The sequence below is a fragment of the Canis lupus genome, chromosome 2 (genome assembly GCF_011100685.1).
Source record: "Canis lupus familiaris isolate Mischka breed German Shepherd chromosome 2, alternate assembly UU_Cfam_GSD_1.0, whole genome shotgun sequence".
In the NCBI taxonomy this organism is placed as follows: Eukaryota; Metazoa; Chordata; class Mammalia; order Carnivora; family Canidae; genus Canis; species Canis lupus.
The window spans coordinates 80,840,935-80,853,166 of record NC_049223.1 but is presented as its reverse complement, the minus strand read 5'-3'; the positions used below and the strand labels follow the sequence as shown (position 1 = coordinate 80,853,166).

The 12,232-nt window shown below is 44.1% G+C and overlaps 1 protein-coding gene across 1 annotated transcript in view; it reads right to left on the bottom strand.

The window, feature by feature from the left end:
- FBXO42 (F-box protein 42) overlaps positions 1–10,610 on the bottom strand; it is a 100,616-nt gene extending 90,006 nt beyond the window's left edge. The window contains exon 1 of the mRNA XM_038529598.1: positions 10,527–10,610. Coding sequence (XP_038385526.1) covers positions 10,527–10,550 — 24 coding nt within the window. The 5' untranslated portion in view covers positions 10,551–10,610. The remainder of the gene's footprint in view (positions 1–10,526) is intronic.
- Positions 10,611–12,232: the final 1,622 nt, after the last annotated feature.

Sequence of the window (12,232 nt, the reverse complement as noted above, 5' to 3'; positions counted from 1 at the left end):
AAAAAATAACTCTAACATGTTCCATTTCACAGTATCTTGCATACAGACTTCTATCTTCCCCCATTAGTTCATTCTTCAAATCAGCCTTCCCTTTATTGTTATTCCCTCTGTTATGATGCTGGTCATTGTTATTTAAACTACTATAGTTAACATGTATCTAACATCTAACTTCCCTGATTTTATTCTCTGGCCCCATCAATCTATTTGGAAGTCTCTACAAAGTAGTGCTTTTAAAACTTGACCTGACACTCTCATTTACATGCTTCTATGTCTTGCATGCTTCACTGAGCAATAGTTTTAAAATATGTCTAACAGGGACGCCTGGGTGGCTCAGGACGTGGTCCTGGAGTTCCGAATCGAGTACCACATTGGGCTCCTGCAGGGAGCCTGCTTCTCCTCCTTCTGCCTATGTCTCTGCCTCTATGTCTCTCCTGAGTAAAAAAATAAAATCTTTTTAAAAATAAAAAATAATAAAATATGGCTAATAAAATTTCTAGAAAAATATATTATAGTAGGAGATCTTAGAGATTACAGAACAATTGAACCCTTTAAACGATAAGGAGAAACTGAAGTCAGAAAACATGCAACTTCCTAAGGTTGTGCAGGTAATTGTTGGCAAAACAGAACCTGTGTCTTTTGTTTTTCAGCTCAGTGCTCCTTCTAACACATCATACCAAAATCTACTTTCAAAAGAGTGGCAGTAAAGCATTACTTATTGATATTTATCAAAGACTAGCTAGATGAACAAATCCAGCACATCCACGCAACAAAACTGCGAAAAAGATGAAGGATTACCTCTGTTCCAGTATGGCATGATTTCCAAGATACAGCAAGAGAGAAAGGTGCTGAACAGTGTACATACTATGACAACCTTTCGTGTAAAAAAGAAGAAAAACGAATATATGCAGATATTTGCTTATTCTTTTTTGTTTTTTAAGATTTTATTTATTTATTCATGATAGACACAGAGAGAGAAAGAGAGGCAGAGACACAGGCAGAGGGAGAAGCAGGCTCCCGGCATGGAGCCCGACACGGGACTTGATCCCAGGACTCCAGGATCGCGCCCTGGGCCAAAGGCAGGCGCTAAACCACTGAGCCACCCAGGGATCCCGATATTTGCTTATTCTTGCAAAAAGAAACACTGAAAGGATAAACCAAAAACTAACAAAAATTAGGAGAGTCCAAGTACCAACCATGTAGCACATCATGGCAACCACTCCTCGTGGTCCCAGCTCTGAAAGTGGCAGCAGGACTTCATCCTTCCTCCATATTCTTTAAAAGTTCTGGTAAAGGAATGCCTGGGTGGCTCAGCAGTTGGGCATCTGTCTTTGGCTCAGGGCGTGATCCTGGAGTCCTGGGATCAAGTCCCACATTGGGCTCCCTACATGGAGCCTGCTTCTCCCTCTGCCTGTGTCTCTGCCTCTCTCTTCGCTCTCTCTGAATGAATAAATAAATAAATCTTTTAAAAAATAAAATAAAATAAATAAAGCCAAACGCAATTTAGGAATCCTGACTGGATCCTGGCTCTTACTTTAGTTCTCTGCACTTGTTCTCTCTGTTCCAAGCTTAACATTGAACATTCTTCCTTGTGTCTTTCTGAATATGACCTTCTCACAGAGGCCTTCCCTAAACCATCCTATCTCAGCCTTCCCCTTCTGCTCCATGTCATTATCACATCACCCTGCTTTATTTTCTTTGTAGTACTTACTACTATAAGAAACTTTATTCATTAACTGCTTTCTCCAATCTCAAATATAAGATCCAGGAAACTACAGACCTTGCCTATTTTATCTACTGTATCCTTAATATCTTGAACTATTCCTAGTAAAAAATAGTATTCAACAAATATTTGTTAAATGGACCAATGAAAAGGCAACAAAGATTTAATAGACACTTGGGATTATACAATGTCTCAGTTCATGAGAAACATCAATCTGCAAGAATTCAAAGTATATACTAAATGAATATCTGAGTGCCTAATACATAAGCACTAAATGTGCCTACAAAGCACTAAAAATATTACATATGAATTACACTGCATGATACATTCCTTTTAAGCTATTTGGCAGAAACTAATTAGCACAATAATTTTCTTTGGGGGGCAGCCTGGGTTGCTCATCGGTTTAGCGTGCCTGCCTTTGGCCCGGGCCTGATCCTGGAGACCCGGCATCTAGTCCCCCGTAGGGCTCCCTGCATGGAGCCTGCTTCTCCCTCTGCCTGTGTCTTTGCCTCTCTCTCTCTCTGTGTGTCTCTCATGAATAAATAAATAAAATCTTGAAAAAATAAGTTTTCTTTTGGATATTAACTTTTTTTTAGATTTTATTTATTTTATTTATATAGAGCTGCAGAGAGAGGAAAGGAAGAAAGAGAGAGAAAAAAAGAGAAAGAAGGAAGGAAGGAAGGAAAAGAAAAGAAAGAAAGAAAAGAAAGAAGAAAGAGAAAAGAAAAGAAAAGAGAAAAGAGAAAAGAGAAAAGAGAAAAGAGAAAAGAGAAAAGAGAGGGGAAGGGAAGGGAAGGGAAGGGAAGGGAAGGGAAGGGAAGGGAAGGGAAGGGAAGGGAAGGGAAGGCCCAGGGTGCTGGGTGGCTCAGTTGGTTGAGCCTTTGGCTCAGGACATGATCCCAAGGTCTTGGCTTTGGGCTCCCTGCTCAGCAGGGAGTTTGCTTCTCCCTCTGCCTCCCTAGCCGCCCATGCTCTCCCTCACATTTGTGTGTGCTGATAAAAATAAATCTTTAAAAGAAAAAAAGAGGGGATCCCTGGGTGGCTCAGCAGTTTGGTGCCTGCCTTTGGCCCAGGGCGCGATCCTGGAGTCCCGGGATCAAGTCCCACATCAGGCTCCCTGCGTGGAGCCTGCTTCTGCCTCTGCCTATGTCTCTGCCTCTCTCTCTCTCTCTATGTCTATCATGAATAAATAAATAAAATCTTTAAAAAAAAAGAAAAAAAAAAAAAGAAAAAAAGAAAGGCCCTCTACCTAGGAAGATAAATGTTCCAACTGTACACCCAAGCATAAGATACACAAGAGGCAAGGCAAGGTACAATGAAGGTCATACGGAAAGTTCAAAAGTTAAGCAGGGGAAGTAGACACTTACAAATTACGATGGGTACTTGATCAGAGGAAAAACATTAAACAATATCCCTTAAGACTGGTCTGTCAAAATACTGTCACCTCAATCTCAACCATTTCCAAAGATTACTGAGAAAAATATCTCAAATAACAGCAGCTTCTGTTTGTTGAGTGTTTACCATGTGTTAGGCATTTAGTTAAATATTTTACACATATGTCATGAGATAGGAATTGTAATTGCCATTTGAAGATGAGGGAGACTGAGAGCATAAAACTAGCAAATGGTAGGGCCCTGGCAACAAAAGCAGCTAAAAACTATGACACTAATTCAGTCTGCTTTCAGCTCATGAAAGCCTGGTCTAGAGTGATGGTAAAGACAGGCAAATCTAAGGGATACTAAGAAAAAGAATGCAGAACTACATGGCAGGAAACAGTAGATGAAAGATTTTTTTTAAAAACAATCTTCCCAGTTTTACAGTCTATCAAATCAGAATAAAATTATTCTACCTATGGATATGGGAATATTGAGAAGGGAACTTGTTTAGTGAAGGTTTTTACCCTAACAGAAGAGAGAGATGAGATAATAGACTCTGTTGTAAACACTTGGACAGCTGAGTTAGAGGATATGCTCTATGATGTCCCTAGAGAACCAAGAAGCATAAAAAGAAAGATCACACCTAGATGGATTTAAGAGACATCAGAGCAGGGGTGTTAAATAAAGCCATGAATAAACCCAGGTCTCTAATCAAGGGTGGAAAGAGAAGCCCAGGAGAGAAACAAAACAAAACAAAACAAAAAACATGCATTCCTGTGACAGGACAGGTATGCCACTGGGACTATACCATAAAGAAGTTAGGAGACTATACTCCCCTTGTCCTTGTCCCAGTTTTACTCTTTTTATTTATTTATCTATTTATCTTTGTAACTTCTACACCCAACACAGGGCTCAAACTCATGAACCCACAATCAAGAGCCTCCACGATTGAGCCCCACGGGGATCAATCCACCGATTGAGCCAGTCAGGCTACCCTTGTCTCGTTTTAAGGTTCCATAAAGACAATACAATAATATCTAACATTTGGATGTTTATATGTGCTATGCAATGTGCTAAGAAGTTCACATATATTCCCATATTTAATTGTCCCACAACACAGGCATCATTATCCTCATTTTTTCAGATGAAAAACTGAGACTTAAAGAAGCTCCGAGTCATACTTAAAAAACTAGGGTAGGGGCAGCCTGAGCAGCAGTTTAGTGCCGCCTTCAGCCCAGGGCGTGATCCTGGAGACCCAGGATCAAGTCCCACGTCGGGCTCTCTGCATGGAGCCTGCTTCTCCTTCTGCCTGTGTCTCTGCCTCTGTCTCTCATGAATAAATAAAAGCTTTTTAAAAATAAACAGGTAAATAAATAAACAGATAAATAAATAAACAAACTAGGGTATAAGCCTGAGTCTACCTGGGGCCAAAGCCTAGGAATTAATTACTATGGTAAAATAAATGGTTATCAAGCCATCCCACAGAGCATATATAAACCATTAAAATTGTGTTAATAAATCCATAACATAAAATTTGCCATTTTAACCATTTTTAAGTGTGCACTTTGGTGGTCTTATGTACATTCACTGTTGTACAACTATCCCCACCATCTATCTCCATAACTTGCAATCATCCTAAACTGAGACTCCACAACATTAAACAATAATCTCCACAATCCTCAACTCAGCCCCTGGCAACTACCATTCTACTTTCTGTTTCTATGAATTTGAATGCTTTAGGTACATCATATAGGTGCAATCATATAGTACTTGTTCTTTTTTGTCAAGCTTATTTCACCTATAATCCCATCAAGGTTTGTTACCATTAAGTTACTTTTAAATTAAATAAAATGTGAAATTTTAATCCACTGGTCATTATGCATCTCTACAGAGAATCACATTCCCAAACTCCATGATGTATGAAACAGACTTTTGGAGGAGAAAACTGCAATTAGTGAGAAAGGGGGAGAGGTGAAAATGGGCAACAAATCAAAATTTGAAGGACACACAGGAAAGTAAACCTTCAGATTCAGTCATAAGGAAGAGAGCAGGTTGCTTGATCTTGACTAGACCAAAGGATCTATTTGGGAAGATGTTATTAAGTATCAAATCAAAAGTTAGGAAAACAGGGATCCCTGGGTGGCGCAGTGGTTTGGCGCCTGCCTTTGGCCCAGGGCGCGATCCTGGAGACCCAGGATCGAATCCCACATCGGGCTCCCAGTGCATGGAGCCTGCTTCTCCCCCTGCCTATGTCTCTGCCTCTCTCTCTCTGTGACTATCATAAATTAAAAAAATAAAAAAAAGAAAAAAGTTAGGAAAACAATCCTGAACAACACAATGCAAACAAAACACTGTTGATCCCAAGACAAGATACTGTTCCTTTCTGGCAAAAGATATCAAGACTACTAATAAAAAAGCTTCAGTAACACGGGGCTGTTACAATTTGGTCGCAGGAATGCATGTTTTTTGTTTTGTTTTGTTTCTCTCCTGGGCTTCTCTTTCCACACTTGATTAGAGACCTGGGTTTATTCATGGCTTTATTTAACACCCCTGCTCTGATGTCTCTTAAATCCAGTTGGTAGGGCATGTGACTCTTCACCTCAGGGTTCTAAGTTCAAGCCCCATGTTGGGTACAGAGGTTGCTTAAAAACAAAACCTTAAAAAAAATAAGCTTAAAAAATATTGAAATAGAAGGATAAATTCCATTTCCCCTGACTTCTATTTAAAAAGCCAGGAGAGGGCAGCCGGGTGGCTCAGCGGTTTAGTGCCGCCTTCAGCCCAGGGCATGATCCTGGAGACCCAGGATTGAGTCCCACATTGGGCTCCCTCCAATGAAGCCTGTTTCTCCCTCTGCCTCTGCCCCCCTCTCTCTCTCTCTCTCTCTCTCTCCCCCTCCCCCCTCTCTCTCTCTCATAAATAAATAAAAATAAAATATTTTAAAAAATAATAAAAATTAAAAAATAAAAAGCCAGGAGATGGGAGAGGCAGCATTTTAATAAAAGTGTATTGATGAATTTATAATTAAGATCAATCTTTCTCCAAACCATGCACCAAGAAGTTCATTCTGGGAAAAAAATTACCTGTTCTCTATTAGCAACATGAACCAAGCATTTAAAATGAGAATAACAGGGGCACCTGGGTGGTATAGTAGGTTAAGCATCTGACTCTTGGTTTTGGCTCAGGTTGTGATCTCATGGTTGTGAGATGAGGCCCGTGTAGGGCTCTGCAGACAGGGCAGCGTCTGCTTGAGATTCTCTCTCTCCCTCTCCCAGCCAGGATTTGCTTCTCCCTCTGCCCATGCATGCACATACACTCACTCCTTCTCTCTCTCTCTCTCTCTCAAATAAATAGAATATTTTTTAAAAGAAAAAAAGAAAAAAAAAGGAGAAACTTTATCAGAAATAATCAAAATTTAAAGCAAATTTGCTTTCCAATACACCCATGAGTAAAGTAAGGAAGAGCAAAATTAAGCTACAGGAATATCACTAAGTTGTACTTTTACAAGACATTGAGAAGGTCACAAAAAAACAATTTAGTTATTTTTGTCTTTTTTCCAACATTTTTGTTGTTGTTGTTTAAAATAAGCTAAGGCAGGGCACCTGGGTGGCTCAGTCAGTTAAGCACTGAACTCATGATTTCAGTTCAGATCATGATCTCATGGGTTGTGGAACTGAGCCCCACATTAGGCTCTGCACTCAGCAGGGAGTCTGACTGATTATTTCTCTCCCTCTGTCTCTCTCCCTCTGCCTCTGCTCTTCTCCTTGCGCACACGCTCTCAAATCAATCAATCAATCTTAAAGTAAGTTATATGGCCAACATGGGGCTTAAACCCACAATCCAGAGATGAAGAGCAGTATGCTCTATCAACTGACCAGCCAGCACCCCTAGGTCACAAAAAACAACTTAGAAAACAAGCTAACAGGTGGGATGGCTCAGTCAGTTGAGTATGCAACCCTTGGTTTTGCCTCAGGTCATGATCTCAGGGTCCTGAGATTAAGCCCCACATGGGTCTCCACACTCAGCATGGAGTCTACTTGAGACCCTCTCTCCCTCTGCCCCAGCAACCCCACAATCGTATGTGCACTCTCTCTAATAAATAAATCTTTTTTAAAAAAGAAAAGAAAAAAAGAAAGAACAGAAGCTGAATTATGAGCACAACACCACAATACCAGGCAATTTTATTTTTTTCAAGTTTATTTACTTAAGTAATCCCTACACCCAACATGAGGCTTCAACTCACAACCCTGAGATCAAGAGTCACATGCTCTTCCAACTGAGATAGCCAGGCACCCCAAGACTGAGCAATTTTAAAATGACTTGCCTATACATCATATCCTTCTGTATATGTAACAAACTAACAATACAGAAAAATAAACAGACACATCACCTTCACTTTTTGTCAACCACAACCTTAAAGCCCTCATTTTCAGTATTGCGTGTTTACATGCTAACATGTAAACATGAATGTTACCAAATTGTTTTTTTAATGTTACCAAATTGTAAATGTTCAACTACCACATAAAGATTCTACACATCCAAAAACTCATAAAATTTTTGCACTATAGGCAACAGCATGCTAAGTTAATTATATAAAACTACTAAGCAAGAGGAACTTGTATTGAGATATAGAAGTTCAATATCAGAGATGCAAGCAAACTCAATTCACATGAATGGATTCTCTAAAATAGTTCAGTAGGGCGCCTGGGTTAAGTGTCTGCCTTTGGCTTAGGGTGGGATCCTAGGGTCCCGGGATCAAGTCCCACATTGGGCTCCTGAACAGAGCCTGCTTCTCCCTCTGTGTTTCTGACTCTCTCTCTGTGTGTGTGTCTCTCATGAATAAATAAATAAAATCTTTAAAAATAATAATAAAATAGTTTAGTATAGTCCTGGTTTAAGTTGTCAGCTTCACCCAAAAAGGAAAAGAACCTTCACACTTATTTTGGGAAGGAAGACAGTACTAGAAACCACTTACAGTCAACATTCTAAGGGATTGACAACTAAACATTAACTAAACGTGATCAAATTAAAATCATACATTGCTTCTTATGCCAGTTTACAAAACAAAAACATCATCACTCTAAAGTTGTCACCATTTAGTAATCTGAGATATTTTCATTGCAGCTGCAATGTTTGTGTTTGTTGCCTGGCATATGACTCACTCTCAGGTTCTCCCAAGACTCTGCTGGATTTTTGAGAATGCAGCAATCATAACTGGGGCATACTGTGTGGGAAGTGTCATGACAGTGAATGAATAAAAGGGGGAAAGAACTCATGATACAAAATTTTCTGTGTTTTTATAAAAAGCAAGTCACTCACAAAAGGCAGATTTTTCTGCAAAATAGGAAAGGCTGGGGAGCCATTCTGTCCCCGAGAAGCCTTCCTTGACTCCCTTGGTTGCATTCAATGCACTTCTTACACTACAATATACTAAACTAGTTTCCTTGTCTGGCTCCCCAACGAGACCGTAGGCAAACCTGAGACCAAAAGGTGTCCGATCTTAGTATCATTAGTACCTACTTCCCCAAATGCCCAGTGTATATAGAGGGTCCTCAGTAGGGGCTTTCATAAAATTGATCATTGAATAATCTTACATTTACCTGTTATTTTGCAAAGGACCCTCAGAAAACATTACCTCTTTTGACCCTCATAACAATCTTTTTTTTTTTTTTAATAATTTTTTTTTTATTTATTTATGATAGTCACAGAGAGAGAGAGAGAAGAGGCAGAGACACAGGCAGAGGGAGAAGCAGGCTCCATGCACCGGGAGCCCGACGTGGGATTCGATCCCGGGTCTCCAGGATCGCGCCCTGGGCCAAAGGCAGGCGCCAAACCGCTGCGCCACCCAGGGATCCCCCTCATAACAATCTTTAAGTGGAAAAGGCATTAGTTAACCAAACGGCTTCTGGTTTTATAAACAGCTGTTAATCAACTAAAACCACCTTAAAATCACAAAAGATAATGACTTATTTTTTTCATCTTTGAGAGAACTTCTCCTTTGGGACCTCAATATTCTTGTAAAACCCAGAAGTTTTACTAGCATTTTCTATGCCTGCTCTTCATAATAGGTAGGAATCACACACAGTTCTCAATCTTACAGAAGAGTCTAACTACATAAAGTAGTGTTATATGAAGACTCCTTTAGGTATCAGACAGCAAGCAGCATCCTAAGCTATTTTTCCTGATGCTGTTCTTTTTGTGACTCTGAGAAGGAATTGCAAAGGGCAAAATGCTGGAAAGTGAATGATGTCATGGATGTCATGAAGTTGCATCAATACCTGATGATGATTTAGCACAACAATGCAACACATTATGCGAAGAAGCATAATGTCAAACCATCAGGATGTTTTACTGCATTAATTTCATGACTCGTCGCAAACTGAAATTTAAGGTGGCTCTCCAATTTTCTGCGATGAAGTTATTTGTTCAGGTTTATGTCCTTATGACAGGCACTAAGAAAATCTACAAATCTCTGTGGGAAAACCTTTTAAGAAAAGCTCCAAAAAATAGCTAATATTAAACCCAACAGTCATTTTAACAACTTACCCACTTTTCGAAGTAGACAAAAACACCCGTGGGTCAGTGTAGATTGAGTAACAGATTTACACTGGGTTTGTCCAAAGCAAATAGTTACCGGGTGTAAAATGACAACACACAATAGAAAGGGCGTCCAATCAGATGATACACATGAATATGCTCAAGGTTAGTAATTTGACACAGAGAGTCACTATTCACTGTCAGAGCTACAGACTGAATTCTAAACCTTCAATTCTAATAGACGGCATTTCCCCTCTAATTTCCTTCTCCCCTTAAACTCATGATGTCATCATTTTAAACACAAGCAAGACAAATTTAAGTCACAAAGACATTCGGTGTGTGTCCAAGCCAAAGCCACTGCCTCAACATTTTCCCCATAGCACAGCTCCAACTGATCCCATCCGGTCTTCGGGGAGGAAGAGATCACAAGGCTTCAAACCGGCTTCCCAACGTGAGAAACTCCATCAAAACCTCCCAATTAGCAGCCGAACCACAACCAAAAAAACAAAAACAAAAACAAACTTACTCTCAAAAAAGCATAATAAGCATCGTGCAACGTCCTTGCCAGCAAGTGAGAACCGGTAGGTGTCTGAACCTTCACCCGGAGCAATCAGAATCCCACCACCGAAAAAAGTCCCAAAGACTCTGGCAGTCAAGGAAAAGCAGCTTTTTTTTTTTTTTTTTTTTTTTTCCCTAATGAATGAAATTCGGGACACGGTTAACAGACAAAAAGCAATGAGCTATTCCGAACCTCAACGACACAAGGGTTTTCAGGCGGACGGAGGCCTCGTTGGCACCAGGCTTACTCTGAAGGGACCATATCACCATCTCCCCGGTCGCTTCCTCTCCGACCACAAATTCGCTCCCACCCGCCCACCGCTCCCCTTTGCACAAACCATTCTCGCAGCCACAACGTGCATGGCTGTCTCCGCCGAGGGGACCCCGCAGCTGCCACTTCGCGGGCGAGACCTTGCTCCGAGAGCCAAGCGGTAGGGCAGACAGGCTGCCTGGGGGTTTTATTTTTAAATGAAACAATTGCAAGATCGTCCCCTTTGCAGCTTCAGCTTCCCCCCCCCCGCCCCCCCCTCGCCGCAGCCCCAGGTGGAGGAGGGCTTTGGAAAGCCCTGGACTCCGGGTCCCCAGCGCGAGCCGTTAAAGATCTGCGGGGGGGGCGGGGGGAGCATCTGACACCCTCGCAGCCACCCTCGCCCTGGTCGTACACCCTCCCGTGGACCCGGGGACGGCAGCGGCTGGAATCCCTGCCTAACCCAGGGGGGCGGGGGATGACGACAGCGAGGCCCCCGGGCCAGCCGGCACCCACCCCGGCGCGAGATGCGCGGCCGCCCCCCGCCCCCTGCGGGCCCGGGGCGTAAAGGGCAAGAAGGCGCCGGCGCCCCGCCGCGGCCCCAGGAGGGGGTGAAGCCGCCTCACCTGGCCCAGCCCGCGCCACGCTCTCAGGTTCGCTCCGCGGGCGACGGCGAAGAGGGAGCCGGGGGCAGGGCCAGAGCAGAGGGGCTCCGCCTCAGGCCGCGCTGGCCGCACCGGGGCTCCTCACAGCCGGCGGGACCCCGCGCCGCCCGGAGCCGCCATCTTCCTCCGCTCAAACGCCGCCGCCGCCGTCGCCGCCGCCGCCGCTGCTGCTCTGGCCCGGAGAAGACAGCGCACAGTGCGCATGCGTCGGGGTCCGGCGCGGAGGACGCGCGCGCATCGACGTCAGCGCGGCGGCTCCGCGCGACGCGGCCCGAGGGCGACGCCATGTTGAGAAGGGAAGAGGTCCCCGCCGGCCGTTCTGCAGAGGTTGGAACGCCGCCCCTCGCCGCCGCGAGGAGTGCACCGGCAACGCGGACACCTCGAACCTCTGCGCCCGCCTCCCTTGAGTCCCTACAACCGACCTCACAGCTGCACCCACCCCTCCCTGGCACTTAGGCCTGGGGAGGCAACTGGGCGGGTTTCCCAACGGCGGGAGACCGGACAGACCTCGAGGTCTCTAACTCGTTGGGATGCCCGGGGGCCTGAGGAGCACGAGGGAGGGATGGGGTGGGTGCAGGTGCTTGCTCTTGGACGTCCGCCGAAGAAGCGACGCTCCGTGCCTTGATGGTGCAATTGAGGCCTCCCTTAACGGAGGCGACCACCGTGTTTTCAGATGAGGGAAACTGAGGCACAGAGGAGTGTCAGTGCATTCTCCCAAGGTCACGCATCGGAGGGGCAAGGGGGGGTGGGACTTAGGCGTATGTGACTCCCGAGCCCCATCACCATCACTAGGCGGGGGGAGGGGGGGTCCCGCAAAATACCCCTTGCAAGGGAGCTGCCTGGGGTGCAGGTGAGACCCCGTGGGCTCAGGCGCACAGCGAGCGGACTGCGGCGAAGCCAGACACACAGGGCCCAAGGGCTTCAGTCTAAACCGCTTGCCCCTGAAACGGAGGCAGGGCAGCCCGGTGGCTCAGCGGTCTAGCGCCCCCTCCTGTCCGGGGCGTGACCCTGCGGACCTGGGATCGAGTCCCACGTGGCTCCCCGCAGGGAGCCTGCTTCTCCCTCTGCTGTGTCTCTGCCTCTCTCTGTGTATCTCTATGAATAAATAAATAAAATCTTTAAAAAAAAAATG